At 39.5% G+C, this 18,385-nt stretch overlaps 1 protein-coding gene across 5 annotated transcripts in view; it reads left to right on the plus strand.

The window, feature by feature from the left end:
• LRP5 (LDL receptor related protein 5) overlaps positions 1-18,385 on the plus strand; it is a 167,699-nt gene that overhangs the window by 59,776 nt on the left and 89,538 nt on the right. For all 5 annotated transcript variants that reach the window (XM_086748592.1, XM_086748594.1, XM_086748593.1 and 2 more), the window contains exons 6-7: positions 16,158-16,554; positions 16,976-17,147. In XM_086748592.1, the coding sequence (XP_086604718.1) occupies positions 16,158-16,554; positions 16,976-17,147 (569 nt within the window). The remainder of the gene's footprint in view (positions 1-16,157; positions 16,555-16,975; positions 17,148-18,385) is intronic.

The following is an 18,385-nucleotide window of genomic DNA, read 5'->3' on the forward strand; positions in this document are numbered from 1 at the left end:
CTGACCTCATGTTTCTGGCAGTGGGAACGAAGGTCAGCCTGCTTTTGGCATTTTGGCGGACAGCACAAGCAGGAGTGACTGCTTATACTGTGCTTTCACCTTTCCATTGTCGGACCAGACAATCTGTCCAGGGTGTTCTGTCAAAGGAGGGCAGAAAAAGTGGGATGGGAACAGGAAATCTGGTTTTGCATAAGAATGTGGCCTTTTGGTTCAGTTTTATGGATTATTTCTTTCCCAAGCTCCGCATCTTTTGTTGTCCTGTCTGCTTTATGCCAACATCCATGTGCTTCTCTTTCCCCTCTTATTAATTAACTCCTTGGTTGCAAGGAACTGACTTTTTGTTCTCTGCACGAGTCCTTTGTAGTAAAGTTGTATCAGGAACTACGGATGCAACAGTGTTGACCACCTCTCCGTTTTGTTCCCCGTTGGCTTGGGCAAAAGTGCAAAAGTACGAAGTCACTTGGGCTTTTTTTGACGTTAGGCTTTTAAGTGAATTACACAAGCGCTACTGGGGATTTGTTTGCAAGAGGAAAAATCATTCAAAATCTGTGTCCACATGGGGAGTTTACTGGTGCAAATATTTAACTATATCATGTTACTGTATAACTCTGTCAGAAAGTATTATTGTGCAGAAAAGCCTGGAGGCTGTCGGGTGATTTCAGCTCTCGGATGTTGAAGAATACGTGTATTGGTAATGTTCAGGTGGGAGAGCTCTGTAGCTCTGTACAAAGAGTGTTGATTGGTAGTGGGCTTAGGTAAATAACAAAACATGAATTCAAGGACAGGCTGTGCCACTGTTTGGTTTGTTGTGGGTTATGTCTGTATGCATTGAAATGCTGAAAATCTGTTTTTTTACACTTTTTCTAAACATGTAACTTGTTGATATGCTGAAGCCGTAAGTATTGTGTCCGTGTTAAAAGAATACTGAATTATTCTGTAGTTTTGGCTTTCGGTGTTGATTGTTTCTTGCTTTCTCTCTGGTTCTAAACAATTGCTCTGAACTAAAAAAAAAAAAAAAAAAGGTCCTCAGTAGATATCAATCACTAATAATGGATATTAAATATATGGATAGATTGCAACTGGCATGACGTATAAGTTCCTCTCTGGGAACGTGTACTTGATTTGTGGGGGTGGATGTTTTGTGTTGCTTCCCTCCAGGTGTGTGACATGAAGCCTGTTTTCCTCTGTTGTCTGTGAAGATGCTCTAGACTTGCTTGAAGTTCCCATATCAACAAGCAGAGTGGTTGTAATTTTGGAAAGTGAGTCAGCTGCACCTGACTATGTACTCTTCGCAAAGTGAGCATTCAAGCTGTGATCTTTGGAATTACTTAAGAAGTTCTGTTGGACCACTACTGTCTCGGTGGATGTGTCCAAATACACGATTCTGGATGTATATCTGAATCCAATCTTGCCTGCGTAGAAGATAATGAAGTCACAGTTTGTAATGCTAGAAGTTTGTTATATATCTTGTCAGCTAATTGTGATTAAACTTTGATCCCAGCCTCTCATACAACAGCTATCTGTATGCATCCTTCCAAGACTGAGCCTGCTTCTTTAAACAACGTTCAGCATCCTATTTCTCTTATGTTTCTGGAAAATGTATAATTTCTTTCTGCTGTACTTAGTGCTGCAGGCCTTCTAAAAGAATCTCAAAAGCCTCATCTGATTACTCTGACTTCCTAAAATACCTCTGCCTGGTAATGTTGGGTTCCCAAAGGATCTTAGTCTCATTGCACATAATTTTCTGATATTGTGGTGCCAAGTAAGTAAATTGTACATGAACTAAAATAAATTTGACAGGATTTTAAAACCTGTCATCCATGGCCGATACCAGAAAACATTTTGAGTGAAAGCTTAAATACCCCCCACCTCACCTTCCCAAGTTTTTATTAGCTTGACTCTAGGGTATGGAGCTGTAGTAAGTAGGATAACCTAGGCCTTCAGCTAATGTTCTTTTTTAATTGTATATTTTTTAACTTCAGCAAGGGCACTCAGAGCTACACGTTGTTCAGAATTAGTCCAGATCCATGCAGCTTCTGGAAGCTGCGTACCCCAAGGTTTTAAAAAACTGTTTTCCAGTTTTATTTTTGTTTCTCGCTAAAGCTGTAATGCTTTGCTGCAGTATATGGATAAAATACTTCAGTAAAAGCTACAGAGTTTTACTCCACTCAGCAGCTCATATGCTGCTACATTTTGGATTTTAGACCAAAACAGTGTTGATAACACAGGGATCTTTTAGCTAGTGCAGAACAGGGCTTGCAGAGTGTCAAGGCTTCTCTGTTTCTCACCTTGCCCTGCCAGCTGGGGCTGCACAAGAAGTTGGGAGGGGGCACAGCTGGGACAGCTGACCCCAGCTGACCAAAGGGATATCCCGTACCATGCAGCATCACGCTCAGCAATAAAAGCTGGGGAAAAGAAGGAGGAAGGGGGGACGTTTAGAGTTATGGCATTTGTCTTCCCAAGTCACCGTTACATGTGATGGAGCCCTGCTTTCCTGGAATCGGCTAAACACCTGCCTGCCGATGGGGAGTACTGAATGAATTCCTTATGTTGCTTTGCTTGTGCATATAGCTTTTGCTTTACCTGTTCATCTGTCTTTATCTCAACATGTGAATTTTCTCACTTTTACCCTTCCCATTCTCTCCCCCATTCTACTGCGTGGATGAGTGAGGCTGAGCTGCCCACTGGGGTTGACCCACAACAGTTGTGCAAACGGTAGCTCTGTTTTCTCTGTGCTCTCCGGAATTTGGAGGTGAAGTTATTAATTTCTGAAAAGTCTTCCTTTTAATTCTGCATGATGTATTTTGCTTTCTAATATGAGGGAAGTTCCCTGATGATATTTTAACTGCTAATTCTGTGCTGGATGATTTATCTGTTTCCTGTGCAACCTGTGGCAGATGAACTGTTAATAAATAAAACATTTCTGAGTGTTTTATATGTTTGTTACAACTAAATTCCTCTCCAGCCAAATTTAAGTCTCCATTAAGAACCTTTTTGTGCTTCTTCCACAAAGAAAAATCTTGAAGTTTTCTGTGCGTTTCTGTAGCCATTGTTTACACTGAAATCTCTTGGAGATTTAATTTTAAGCTGATTTATTTTCTTTCCATTTGTGTTGGGAAAGATGACAAGCCTATTCCCCTTGTTGTACTTGAAAGCAAGATGAGAGACCTCTTGGAAAGAAGGCATGTGAGTGGTTGAGGTATAGATGTATTCGCATGCCATGCAAACAATAGGTGACAAGTGTGACATCAAGTGCAACTTAAGCAAGTTTTTGGCAGGGGGAAGCGTTTAGTGGCAAACAGCATCAGCAGTCTTTCATCATAGCTGGACTACTCCTATCCTCTAGTGCTAAATCCAGGCTCTGATCTTTGACACCAGTAAGAGCTTGATGTCTGTCTGTATGAGAGATCCTTTCTATGTCCACGACCTCCAGGTTTGCCATACTCTCAGGGAAATGCTCTTGGTGTTTTGAAGCTTGCACAAAGGAGTGGTGCCTGGAACTAAGGACAGTGCCTACTAAAGTATCTTCCTTAGTACACTGAGCATTGCTTAGTATAGATCTAAGTCAAGGAGCATCTGGATTACGCTCTTAGTCATCTGGTTTAGTTTTAGGTTGTCCTGCAAAGAACAGTGAGTTGGACTTGATGATCTTTATGGGTCCCTTCTAACCTGAGATATTCAGTGATTCTAAGTAGAATGAGCAAGTCTACTTAGCCATCTCCAGCAAAGGGCTATAAAAACGTAAATGATTTTCTGCAATAACTGACGAGAAGGAATTTGGCTGCAAAAGCAACAATATCGTAATGGTACCTTAGTTTCTGCTTACCTTCGTATTGTTACTGAACTAGGAAAAAGTAAACGCCCGTATACTGTGTACAGCTTTGTGAGCTTGATGCTCTACTTACAACGCTCAGTAATAGATTACTTCTACTGGGGTCCCTTCCTAAAGGCAGTGTAGAAAAGTTTCAGATGATTAACATGTTAACGATGAATGTCTGAGATTACATTTACTCCTACTAGTGACTTGCTTTTAGATTTGACAGAGGGGAAGGTATACAGCAGAAATAAAGGAAATTCGGATATTTACATCCCTCTAAAGAGTTGGATCTATTAGATACTGTAGCTGAATACAGATATAGAAAATCCGCTGGTACAATGGTGAGAGTCTGGTTGGTTCCCTACTTGAATAAATGATACTGTTTTGCTTGTTAAAAAATCTTTTTTTCTTCTGTGACTTCTAGTTTCCTCTTCTTGTATGCTTTTATATATATTTATAAGTAAACGTGAGATTTTTAAAAGACTTTTTCAAGTTTAAATTTCCCATTCTTAAGATAGAGATAATCTTGAGGTGAGTTGTACACTGAAACGTCATTTGTCCGTGTCATGAAGGTAGTGAAAACCTGGCCCTGCTGAGATCACAGGAAAGCTCCCATAAGTTTCCGTGGGGCTAGGGATTACATCCAGGATACTCTCTGGATTTTTTTTTTTTTCCTTAATGCCCTTTAATAACCCAAAAGTGTTTGTTGTTGTTTTGTATTTCGAATTCCTTACATTGTCTGGAACGAAGGAGGATCAGCTTTATTGTCTTGGAGTAGATTGACTTCCAGGTTAGGGTATGGATGTTTTAAAAATATATGTCTATATACCCACACACTTAGTGTGTGCTATAAATGCTCAAGTGTAGGAACTTTTAGTGTTTGTATGTCACAAGTTATCTATGAATGGTCTGCTGATGTAGGTGGTTGGTTTGACATGGAAGCAGATGGCTGAATTCTCAGTTACACTGGTGGCTTTACCCCAGCAAATCTACCCTTACAGAAGAGAGGGTTTACACTATGCATTTTCAGAACCTTCTTTTAGTTAATCAATGGCAGGGAGTTGGTTATTTTAAATCAGTAACAACTATTACTTTATTCTTCTTCTGCTCCCCGACCCCCCCTCCCCCCCTCCCTCAAATGAATGATGTATACTTTCTAGAAATCTAGTTCCTTTAGGATACCTCAGCCTAGAAGTTTAACTAGCCAGAGGTACCTCAGTCTAGATGTTTAACTAGCCAGCTGCTTTTGTAGTAATCTTGTCCCTGGTATGTTGTAATGTAAGTGGTCATTTGAGATATGTGGCATGTTGACCTCAACTGAGCAGAGATGCATTTCTCCAATTGAAGGCAACTGTTACTTGCTTGAAAGTGGGAGAGCTTTGGCTGTTGAGTCAATCTCATATATGGTAGTAGGAGCTGTAGGGTTTCTGCTGGGAAGGTATGACAGCTGTAGTTTCTCAAATGAACTAGGAAATTCTTTTTTCTCAAATGAAAAACAGGGAAAAAAAAAACAAACGTTTTAGTAATTGGAGAAGAAGGCACTAGCTTCAGGCGTTTTGAAGAGTCAGCTTCCCTTATTTATCCTTGATCCTGTTGTTGAGGCAGCTGATCAGGATTGGGTAATGTTCCCAGTGTCTTATTCCTCCTTGCCATTCTTTGTAATGCAAACCAGAAAACAGTGTTTTTGGAACCTGCTGGCTAACACTGCAGAGCTCGTACTGTTTTTTTACACAGGAGATAGAAGAGTACTAAAGGAATAAATGTTAAGGCACTTCCTTCTCGTCTCCTGTGAGTTTCTTGGTGCACATCATGTGTTTCAAGTTTTGTGTCTGCCATTCCTTGGCTGAGCAATCCTCAGCTTATTTGAGCAACTAAGCCTCCAAGCAAGACAAGCAGGCAGTCAAATACCTCCGTTGTAAAGTATTTCTTCTCATGCAATATAACCACCAGAGAAGGTGGTCCTTTTGCTAACACATCTTCCTGATTAATAAAGAGAAACAGTGTGGACTAATCCAGACTTTCTGATTAAGTACATCAACTGCTAATTAGAGATGAACAGCCTCTCTGTGAATGGGAAGGGTTAGGGAGAGGTACGTTATTGAGATAATTGCTGTAAATCAACTCTTTCAAGTACCTGAGAAAGCTTCTGCTGGCATTGTGTGAATAACATAAAATAGCTGTCAGGAGTCTTCTAGCACTTGGAAGATGCTGGAAGAGAAATCTTGTATGTCGGAAGATAAACTCTGATTGTATTTTAGCATTGATTTGGGACTGTATTGGGAAGGAGCACTCATGTCCTAATCTGTTTGTCATGAGGAAAATAAACAAAAGGAAAACTCTTATTTTCCCTTATTTCCTAGAACCTTGGCAGCTGCCTGCATGCCTGCCTGTCCCTCTTGCCCACTCTGTAACTGAAATGCAACTGTAGAAAACCATGATCTTTTGGTTGCAAGATGCTTTGACTTCATAGGTGTCTTTTGTCCTGTGCCTGGTGTCTGACTGCCATAGGGAGATGTTATCCAGAAGTTCTGGAGGACTTTTTCCTTATTCACCTTCTCCTTACTGCATTGTCAAAGGTCTATCATGCTTCCTTTGCTTATCAGGGAATTGTCAATCTCATATTTTTCCTTTGTTAGGCTGAGATGAGGCTTCTTAAAGATGACTCTGCTCCTCTGAAGGAGGATTTGTGTAATTTCCCTCAATGCCTGCAGCCACATTAATTCCCTAATCATAGGGGTGTCTTCCCTCCAGCCAGCAGATGATCTACTGAAAGGATCCGTGGGTGTTTTGCACCAGATGAGAGGGAAAATTTGGATAATAGTGGTCTATGGTGGTTCCTGCAAGGTGGAGAATTATCCAGATTCCAGACTATGAAAATGAGATGCAGTGGACAGAATGAGGAAATAATGTTTGACTCACTGCATCTGGACCCATGTTACACCGCTTACTCCAAACATGTCCTATTGATTCTTTAGCACTAAAACAATAGGCTAGAGTGCCGTTTACTCAGTAAGAAATAGTATTGTGTGGAACTGTATTTCACTGAGGTACCTTTGTAATGCACCACAAAGGGTTGTAAAAACTGTCCAGCAATGGGTACCTGACAGTCTAGGAAATCTAGAGGCTACCTCTTGTATTTCTACTGCATTTCATAAAAAATTCATGAGACTTTTTTTTTCTTTCATTCATGTGTAGATCTTGTTTGTTTTGAGTCTGTTTTCCCCTTGCTTTTGTTAGTATGTTGTGTTTATTATTTTATTTGATCTGTATGAAAAGATTACATTACTTTCTGTTGGTAGCAACTGTTATCCTCCTAAGCGGGGAGTACTTCGTATAGCGACAAAATTAAATAGGCTCATCTGGAAATGGCCTTGTTTATAATTTCATTGGATAAAAGCCATTAGAAACATGCTGTAAGGAAGAAAGCTGGAGGGACTGAGGAGCATTCTGGAAGGTCTACTGTATCATCTTCTAGCTCTGTTGTCAGTGGTTTTGCCAGGCTGGTGAATGAAACTCTTTTCAGGCTTTGGTGCGTGTTTCAGGTTGGTGACTACTTTCCAGGACTCTGAAACAGTCTCATTAGAGATCCTAACTAGCTCATTTTGTGTGAGGTTAGGGGTTGAGTTTTTTGTGTATTCATGTGTGAAGGAAAAAGCAACACTCTCCCTTTTCAGCGCTGCTGAGTCTCTGGATTGATTCTGGTTTTATGCTGCAGGGGAACCACGCCCTGGGTCCGCACTGGAAAGGTTGATGTGTACACTTGGTTATCTTGTGTTCACCATGAGCTCGGTACATAGACATGGAAAGCTACCAAGACCCAGTGATAACTTGTTAAGCTGCTGTCACTTGGCTACCCATTCAAACATTGGGTGGCCAAGCTCTGTTTTTTACTGCATCAGCGTAGCAACAGTGAGGTTGAGACGCTCTCTTGATTTGCAAACCCTAATTTACAGTTGTTTATAAGTTTTTTGTTTTTTTTTTTTTCCATGGTGTGTACCCTTTGACAGATGATTGTGTTAGCTCAGAACTGAATTCTCTGTGGCTCCAACATACTTGGAACATAATAAATAACGCTTAAACATCAAAGCATTGTACAGCTATCAGCCTCGGAGAGGGCCTGTGGGATGTGAAGTATTTATTTCTATTTGTGTGAAGGAGGACAGCAGTGCAGAGAAACTAATATGTTCAAGGTCTCTGGGTGAGTGGGGAAACTTCTGCAATTAAAAGTCAACAGAAGTGAGACTGCAGAAAAGCTATTGTGCATGTATATCTGTTCAGTGTTTTTTTAAAATATTAATTATGTATCCTGTTGGATTGTAATGAATTTTTGATCATAGTCTGTGTGTATTTGAAGGTGTCACTGCCGACATTCTTAGGTGGTAAAATGGCTGTCACTTCTAAAGTCACTGATTCCTTACTCTGAGCCAGTGGGGTGGTATATCTCTAGCAAAGAATAGGTGCATTTGAACTTTAAAACTTTGCAAGGAAATACCAGACTCCAAAGACTGTACTCTTTTTCTAGCAGTGGGGATTTCTGACAGACTTTTTCTTGGCCCATCCTTTTTCCTATGGCTTGCGATGAACTGTTACAAATTCTGTGCAAAGAAATGTTCATTTTTTTGTTACTTAGAAGTAGAAGCTGCAACTATGATATCTGTAAGCTAACATTCAAATTTACAACTGAACATTTCCAGCTTTCTCTTCTCTTCCTTGATAGACACTGGGGCATGGGTAAGGATTAGTTGTTCAGGTGCTTGGAGGTCTTTGGATGAAACCTCTGTGTAAGGGCGGATTCTTTGGGACAGCGATAGCCAGACAGTTGTGCTGATCTTTGGTTCTGAATGCTGGCAGTGCAGTTGTGACTGTTACGCTATTTTGAGTAAGTCTTTGTGAGAGTTACCTACTCCTCTGTCAGTAGTAACAAAGTACAAACAAAGCCTTGTACTCACAAGTGCAGTACTGGGTACGTACAAACTTAAGGTGTCTCACGAAGCTCAGTCCTAAATTAGAGTAGGGTAACTATGACTTCTGTGTTGCAACAGCTTTCTCTGGGAGAAACATTACTTTTGTCTTAGTCAGCTGTTTTGTCCTAATGATCTTATCAGCTGTACAGTTTAATTACTGTTCTGTTTGTGGAATTTCTAGTGACTGTATGAATGTATCAAAACTCTGAATTGTGAGGGGGGTGTTTCTGGTTCAGGCAAAGTAACTGTTAGAAATCTGCTACTGAGATAATGGAAGAAACAGTAGACAATAGCTTTTTCACTGTAACGTGCAGACAGATATGATGTAATTTATGAGTTACGTGAGTGCTCTGGTATTTCCTTTCTTTGTCGCAAGTGTTCGTTTTCCTTATGCCTACTTACCTTTCAACTAAATCAAGTCCTGTCTGAATGTGGACACTCAAAACATTCTTTCAGAAAAACCTTTCCTGTTTCTGTTTTGTTGGTTACATAGTCCCACTACACCCAACTCCTGGTTTGAAACTGGTAAACCTGATGTGAGTTGCATGCTCTCCCCAGTGCGCAGTGTTAGGTAGGTGAGTACATCGCCGCCTTTTCCCAGCCCACCGCTGTCACATAGCATAGAGCAGTGCTGTCTTCCTCTCGGGCTGGAAGATAAATAGAGACCTGAGTTGGGATGTGTAGTGCTGTTCATGTTGCAACTGCCTCTGTTAAGTTACATAAGGAGAAAATATAAAAAGAATATCCATTTATTTCTAGGTATTACCAAAGTTAGTTTCATCTCCTTGAATCTCTTTATTTTCTATGGAAGTTGAATAGCAGGAATGGGATTTTACAAAGTGTTGTTGATTTAAACCTCTCATAGTGAGTTTCATTACATCATTTTTCCTGTAGTATGAAGAGTGGCTAATGCTAAACCCTTGTTCAAGATGTTGTAATTGTTTTGAATATTGGCAAACTTATTAAACAGTATGGCAACGTTACCTATTTTCATACAGAAAATAGGTACATACATACAGAACAATGAAGTTTTCTTCCACCCACATATCCTCCATTCCTCCCACTCCCCCAGTTTTTTGCCATACACTGAAACTTTGCCAAATAGTTCACGGTATTACAGCAACTACCAAATTCCCTTGCTTTTCTGATAAATCTTGGTTTATCAAGAGTGCTGAGATAGCTGTACTTAAACAGCTTGTAAAAGAGTTGCCTGCAGTCAAGGTACTTCTAACACACTCGTTTCAAAAAGTGCTTACTACTTTTTTTCCTCGGAGAAAAGCTAAAAGCTTTTTACAGTTTATCTGATTTTTTTTTTTTTTTCCCCACATATGTAGAGATTCCCAAAGTTGCCTGTAAATAGACTTGAGTCTATACGTGCAGATACATGCACATACAGAAAACTGGAGGAAGAGTCCCACAATGGAACATTCATTGTTCTAGCCTAATTAGCTGACAGACAAATGGGAAGGGAATAGAATGACGTCTTCTGGCATACATTAGCAGAGACAGCCACTGCAGTCTACATTTGTTTAGGCTGGGTGAATAAATTGGAGCATTTGTTATTGCATTATGGATGTCTTGTCACTTGTCAAATGTGAAGTGGGCCAAGGGGTGAATAAAAAAGACACTTGTCAAGCTGGTGAGATGGCCTGCTTCGCTGCTGTCAGCTCTGATTGCAGTTAATTTTGCAAGTGGAATACAGTTACCATTTCCAGCGCTGAAGCATGAATATTTAATAACGAGAGGACAAACCAACCAAATCAAAGCAAACACTATACCCAGCATGGATATTAAAAATAATTGATTACTGGGTAGAGGAGGAGAGCATCACATGAGGGGGGAGGGGGATAATCTCTTCTCCTGTTTCTATAGGATTTTTTGATTGCAGAGAGAGAATATAGTCTTCAGGGAGTGAGAATAACCTCCTTGAATGGTATTATTTTGCTTTCTGTTCTGGTTTTTTTTTTAAGTTCAGATATCGTTCTACATGTTAACCAGAACAGTTTGTTGGCTTTTATGGATATTAGACCTACTGAAAAGTTCTGTGGAAGGTCTGTAGAAAGGTTTTGGTAAGTTTTATTTTGTTTTGGTTTTATTCTAGAGAAAAACAAACAGTTCAAAGTTTAAACCAGTTGGAAAAATACAACAAGAATTTGAACTTGGGTCTTTTAAAATGTTTTCTAAATGGAAACTTCAGAGACACTCAATTCCTTCTGTTTTTCTGAGCTATGGTTTGCATAGAGGACTTTATATAAACTTCTGCTGAAGTGTTTCGTTGCTGCAGTTGTGATGTTGGAACAGCTTGCGTTCCCTGCTCCCCCCAAAAAGGCTTCTGTTCATTGCATGCTGTACATATGACCATGTTGTAACAGTTAGCAATTCTGCTGGGAATCTCTTAATCATGTGGTTACAAAAGGGACTGCGGTGAGAAAAGTGTTTGAAGATGAATTTAATTAAATAAATACCGTAGCACTTTAGCACTAGGTAAATAGCTTGCTGTATTGTCTTAAGCAGGTTCTAGGGTATCTAGGATAACACTAGGCAAGTCACAGCATAACACTTCTGTAGCCTTGAAAACATTCCTACCAACATTAATAATCAAAATGCCTCCATGATACAGATAAAACTAATGAGCCAGAAAGGCGTGTTTGTCCAGGTTTGTAGAGGGAACCAATGTCAAGTTCTCATTTAGTGATGTGCTCAGAGCCTGCTGCCAACTCTTTTTCTCTGGCAGAAATTGTTAATAGAGTCAAATACAGTTGTAACCAACACTGTGATTTTAGACTGAGTTGTAATAAAAGCCAGGATTTTTGCACTTATCAAAAATTACCCACAAAAATGATCTGGTACTGACTTTCAAGCAGGGGACAGAAAGTAGTGAGATATACTGTGATAACATTTTCTCTGTCCGTGTGTTTTTTGAATGTCCACGCATGTAGATGGATGTCTGTCAAGAGTCTTGTTGTGTAACAGTTTGACTTAATTTTAAGCATCTCTGCAGTAGAAATTGCCAAGCAGCCAAACTTTAAATTGGCCAAGTACCTCATTCCCCTTATTATTTCTTTTTCCTGTAAGTCTTAGTTAGAGGTATGTTAGAAATCAGGAGAATTTCCCAAGAAACATCCAGTTCAGCTACCAATAAACTGTCTCAATTGTTAAGTGAAGATTTTTTTTTTTCTGCTAAGTCAGCAGAGAAAACTTTTCTTCTCTCTCTTCGTTTTTAGCTGGGTATGTCCATGGGACAGAACTGATACTGGGAGTATTTCTGCAGTAGTGTTTGCCTGCAGAAAAAGCCAGAGCAGCTGCATATGTCAGGAACAGGATTGTCTTCTTCCCTTTGCAATAAGGCTGTAGCCGTTGTGTAATTGCTGATTCAAGGGGTTCTGGCTGTTCTGTTCCTGGTCTAAATATTATTTTGTGTGCAAGTGAATGTGTGATCATGTGCACATTGCTGCTGTGAGGAACTGAGGACCATTTTGGTATTACTTGTGAATTTTAGGGGATATTAACAGTCTCTTTCAGCCTATTGTCTAGCCAGCACCTCTAAGCCATAATTTGGGCCATAGGCTGCTGTTTCCTTTGTCTGATGCGTTCAACTCTGACCTTGTTTGCTGCGAATGAAGGTGAAGTTGCAATCAGTTGTGTGAAGAGGCAAAACGTATGCATTTGATTCTTATCTGTCTGTTCCCATGCAAAGATGCTTGTGATGTTGATCGTTTTAGAAATAAATGTAATATTGGTAATTGCTGTGTTATCAGTTGCTAGGCATGTATTTGAGGCTCCTCTGCTTCACGCTACTCTTACTTTAATATTAAGATTATTATTGCAGACATGTTAATATAGTAGAAATTCAGAAGTTAAGATGGATATGAAATTCAGAGTGCTGAGGGTGGCTGAACAGCTGCAGTGCTGCTCACTTTTTCAGACAGTTGAACTAAAATAATTTAACATTAATTTATAAATGAAAGCTCTTCTGTGTTTGTAGAGCACTTGGATGACCTGATACATCCCCCTTTCAATATTGAGTTTTGAGGCCTGAATTTTTGCTTAACTTGCACTAAACAGGACGTTTTTACACTCACAAGTGAAATATTTCAGAAACATAGAAGCAAGACATAAAACTTTGTTACATGAGGTATTTGTTTCTCCTGTAGCTGCTTTGTCGCTGTAGCTTGCAGTTGCCAGATCAGTGCCTGGTTTGCAGGTGTGCTCTCTCTTACACTGTTTTTTTTTCCCCCTTTGGCTATTAAGATGTAATTTTAATTTGCATTAGAAAATCAAGTGTTTTCTATGTATTTGAATCTATTAAGAAATAGGACAGAAATAGGACTGTTTGGATATTTTTCCTGTAAAGAGACTATTTGGTGATAGAGAATCTGTACTGTTGGAGGTAATATGGCAGTAATATTAATCCCTATATAGTATGACCGGGGTTCCTTTTCATTTCTGCTGTTGTCAAGCTAACATGCTCTGGACAGACCAGTGTCTGGTGACACTGTAAGTTCTTTGGAGATGGTAATCTCAGAAAAAAAACAAGTATGTTTATTACTTAGGACCATGGGACTTGATACCAGTAAAGTACTTCTCATAAAATGTCAACACAAATAAGTTAATGGAACAAGAGAAATCTAAAAGCCTTTCTTTTTGAACAGACTCCATAAAAAAAAAAAAAGCAGTTTTTAACACTGCATAGATCAGTTTTGAATAGAACCCTTTTACTGTTTTGAAGATCCTCCTTTTCTGCTTGAAGCTGATTCTGTCCATATTGTCTTGGTTTTGACCTGTTTTCTAATCCGGAGACTACAGCGTAGCCCCGAGACTGCTGTTCCTGGGGTAAGCCTTGATGTTGAGAGCAAGAACAGCATCATAGACTATGGGCTGCTTTTGTCCCCAGATAGCTTTTGAAAATAGCTGTCTGGAAGCTATTGCATTTGATCTACTCTGAAGTAGTTACAGTGAAGTAGTTGACAATGTCACCTTTTGTTCATGCTGTTTGCCGTTATATGTTGTTAATCTTTCACAGATGAATTGTTGGAATATATGTCTAGCTAAGAGGCATGGTAGAAGAGGAGGTATAAGCTATATATTTGACTTCTGTCCACCATGGTCTTTTTTAAGAAAACAGTTGATTTATTGATTTTTCACTGTTCAGGAAGTAAAGTGGCATTTTTAAGCATAATGTAAAATATCAAATACTGTTTTAGGTATCAATTGTTTTTATTTAGCAAAGGTGCTAAAATCCAGGAGATTCATAAAGCTTTTGAAAATTAATACTTTTGCTAGCAGTGCCTTCTAGGCATTGCTGATGCATTTTGTTCCCTTAAAGGAAAGGAAACTTGGAAAAATTGGAAAACTGTTGCTGTACTTACCTGAAGGGACAATGGAGGAAGGAAGCCTTGTAAGTTGTCTAGTCACCTGAGGCTCTTCCCTTCTCCACTTGGACAACAATGACTAGTTTGTTGTGTTCATGGAAGGAAGTAGAAGTTTCAAGCGTAAGAAACACTTTTCCTGAAAACCTGTTTTTATTTTGCAAACTTTGAAGTTAGAAAATCTGTATTCAGGAAATTTGATGGTAGACATCTCTGTTACTTTGCTGTCAAGAATGTAAGAGCTTTCCCTCCTCCCTCTTCTTCATGTTGCTTTTGAGCTCCGAGTTATTGTTGCTTTCTTTCTGCCCAAGCCTTCCCTCAAAGTTTGTTGGTGTAACTAATGCTGTAGTTATCAAACCTTGTCAGCTAACGCTGATGGGAAGAAGAATTCTTGCGAGAGTCACTCCTCATGCTAGCACAAGTGTTTGTGGAGCTCTGCAGTGAACCAGTCTGGTAGTTAACTTGGGCAGATGACTTTGTTTCTGTTGAGTTTTTGTTTGGATTAGCTCTTCAGTGTGGTTTGCAACACACAGCCATGCTGTGCTTGCATTTGGGAAGGGATGATACAGGAGTGAGAACGAGCAGCCTGTAGCAAGGAGAAGGGCAGCACCACTTTGTTCAGGAGCTGCAGTGACTTGAGGTAGTGCAAAGTGCACATCAAATTATGTTCTCTGTGCTGTGTAGCAGACTTGTTTGGGTGGTGTTACAACACTGCTTTTCTAGATCCATTCCTTTTATTATACACTTGCAGCCTGAGCACTGTTTCTTTTCAGAGCTTCTAAGGTATTATTTAGAGACTAAGCTCTAAGGTTTGATTTTCAAACCCAAAAGCAAATAGCAACACAGTCCAGCTCCCAAAGTGAATGTGAATTTGGTTTTGATGTGCAATAGATTCAACTTCTGAGTCTCTGGAACTCCATATGCATGCCTAGGTGAGAATTATTTGTAGAAGAATATTCTCATGAGGATTTTAATTTCTGTTATTTATAATAGGCTCAAAAGATATGCCCCATGTTGGCCATTTTCATTCAATCTGGGCTGTTGGTGGGAGCTGGAAGTTACCACCTGCTGCTGGTGTTTGCTGGTCTAGATGAAATGTCACAAGTGACTTTTGTTCTGGCTTGCAGTTTTGGAAAACTCCTTTTCAGTTTTCAAACTACATAGCATCAATTTAGACACATACTCATACTGCTCTTTTTGTGCTGCCGCATACAGGGGTGAATGTGGGGAAAATGTCTTAAGCAACTGGCTGCTTTACTGTGTGTCCTGTTTTTGTACTGATAGAAGAAGTTCCCAGAAAGACAACACTGAAGATAGCATTTGTCTTTGAAGTGTACTCCAGGTTGTTGTTTGGCACCATTTCCACAAGCAGTGGAACTTTGCAGTGGTGGGGAAGAATAGAGGAGAGAAAAGAACAACAGTCCTGTTGCCATAGAATTAATTTTGCATCAGCTTTGGGCAGATGAGGAAGGACTTGCTGTAGTTGCGACTTGCTTTCTTGTTCAGCTGTCTGGAGCAAATCGTTAATGTAATTTGTTTACAAAATACTAGAGTCTTCTGTTAGCCTTTGTCCTTTATTATGTAGGGCTTGTGTGTGAAAACCATGTCTAATGTACTGATACAGCTAGTGGGAAGTTTGGCTGAGCTGAGGAATTCTGTGTAACATCGTGAAATATTTGGACCCACCACCAACAATTTTTTTTTTTTTTTTTTTTTTTTTAAAAGATTCTAGACAGAGGTTACTGTGCTCCATGTTAGTTTAGGAGGCCAGGAGAAAGATGCTGTCATTGTGAAATAAGACTGCCAGCACAGGTAGCTAGTTGAGAAGAACTGATTAGGAATAACTCCCTCCTCAGACAAGTCTATATTTCAATGAAAGTTTGTTGTCCTTATTTTAAGAAAAATCTCCTCTTATAGTGACAGTGGCAGTTCGCAGCCTACTGTGCTTTGTTGAAATGTTCACATCAATAGCAAAGGAAATGATACCGTGAATGATTTTCTCCCCAGGTGCAGAAGAAGTCTTGCTGCTCGCTAGAAGGACTGACTTGAGGAGGATTTCCCTGGACATGCCGGATTTTACTGACATTATTCTGCAGATAGACAATATCAGACATGCAATTGCTATAGACTACGATCCATTGGAGGGCTACATCTACTGGACTGATGATGATGTGCGGGCAATTCGTCGGGCCTACCTTGATGGCTCTGGAGCACAGACTCTGGTAACCACAGAAATCAACCATCCAGATGGTATTGCTGTGGATTGGGTGGCGAGGAACCTGTACTGGACTGATACTGGAACAGACCGCATTGAAGTGACCCGGTTGAATGGGACATCAAGGAAGATCCTTATCTCAGAAAACCTAGATGAACCTCGAGCAATAGTGCTCAATCCTGTAATGGGGTAAGTTTTGTGTTTATTGATAGCCCTGTGATAGGCCTTTGGATCCATTTTATGGTGTCCTGAAGCTGAAAATCTGCAAATTGCAAGATGATGTGTGTATTATGTGTCAAATGTTCTGGAAATAACTGGCTTTCCCTTGCTTCATCCCTTTAATACTTTGTATATAAAAAAGTGGCTTCTAAGTATAGTGTTCTTCAGTGAAACTGTACATTGTTTGACTGAATTTTCTTTTCTCTGCGTCTTCAGTGTTATAATTATGAAAGAATTCAGCCACTGCACATTTTCAGTAGTTTAATTTATTTAGTGCTCAAACTTTACAGAAAGTTATTAAGTTCTTTCAAAAGAAGGACAGATCTTGACACTTCTTTATCTTGCACGTTACATACATTAACTGTTTCCCTTCTTTTTTTTTTTTTTACAGCTACATGTATTGGACGGACTGGGGTGAAAGTCCAAAGATAGAATGTGCTTATTTGGATGGCTCAGAAAGGCGAGTTCTGGTGAATACATCCCTAGGTTGGCCGAATGGCTTGGCACTGGATCTTGAAAAAGACAAGCTTTACTGGGGAGACGCAAAAACAGATAAAATTGAGGTGAGTAATAGAGCCATACTTCGGTACATTCTTAGAAAACAAGTGCTGTTCTCATGTGCTGCTTTATGTCTTGGATACATTTATCCATTTTTTGAGGATTTTGTTGTTTCATTAATATTAACGTGGTGTTTAGCATAACAAGACATATTTGAGAAGAAAGGAGATACATTTGTGTGGTTCAGAAAACTTTGCAAGAAATGTTGTTTGTTATGTCTACATTGCTACAAGTGTAGTTTCATTGCTTGAAATCTCAGGTTTTACCTGAGACTTTTGCAACAAATTGGGACACTCAGGTACAACCTCTTTAAAAGATGTCTTGACTTGTCTTGGTGCTTGGAACTAGCCTCTAAAATTGCTGCATGCAAAAGACTTGATGCAAGATTGTGTACAGGAAAAAGTGGATGTGGGGGCCCTAGAGAGCCACATTTCAGGATCTTCATGATTATGTGGTGTCCAGATGCATGGACAAGAAGTAATTTTTAATATACTGCTTGCTTTTGAAACAATGTAGGCATTCTACCTCTGAATTTGAAGAGAAGAAGTCCTCTTCACAATGTTGTGTAAATATTTATGACAGTATTTTGTATTTCTTAATTGTTGAAAAACATCTGATAGAACATGGTATGATTCCCTTATGTCCCACTTGCTTTGGGAAGAATTTTCTTAAAAATGCAAAAAATTCATCCTGTCTACCTATTGCTCAAACACTAGGCAAAGTGGGATAAATTATCTGCTTGTTGGTTATGATGTGCTCCGAGGAGTAAGGCAGAGAAGTGTCTCTGGAGATTCACTTCTTTAAATTTTAAATATGGACAAAGCAGGCATCTGTACTGGTCTAGTCATGGACATTGACATTTGCACCTGGGACGCCCAAGATGTTTCAAGAGACATTCTCCTAAAGGAGATGCCTTTTTCTTCTTTTATGTTAGTATTCCATGATTAAATCGTAATCTAAAAGAATAATTGTGCTGCCACAGAAGTGAAACAAGTCTTAGATACCACTGCAGAGAACTGAGTCCCAAAGTAGTTTCACTTGGAGCAGAAGATGATAAATTAAATAACTGAAAGAGTTAGAATGAAGGTTTGGGATAAGGTTTTTCTGGGCTCCTGCGCGTGTGTTCTTGAGATTCTGAGGTTTCAGTGAATTATTGACAACAGTATTCATCTGAGAGGAAATTCAGCAAATTGACAGAGCTTGATAATATTGTGATGTAAAAGAGCACGTGGCTTTTGTGTAA

Source organism: Chlamydotis macqueenii, chromosome 5 (assembly GCF_036417535.1).
Source record: "Chlamydotis macqueenii isolate bChlMac1 chromosome 5, bChlMac1.mat, whole genome shotgun sequence".
NCBI lineage: Eukaryota > Metazoa > Chordata > Aves > Otidiformes > Otididae > Chlamydotis > Chlamydotis macqueenii.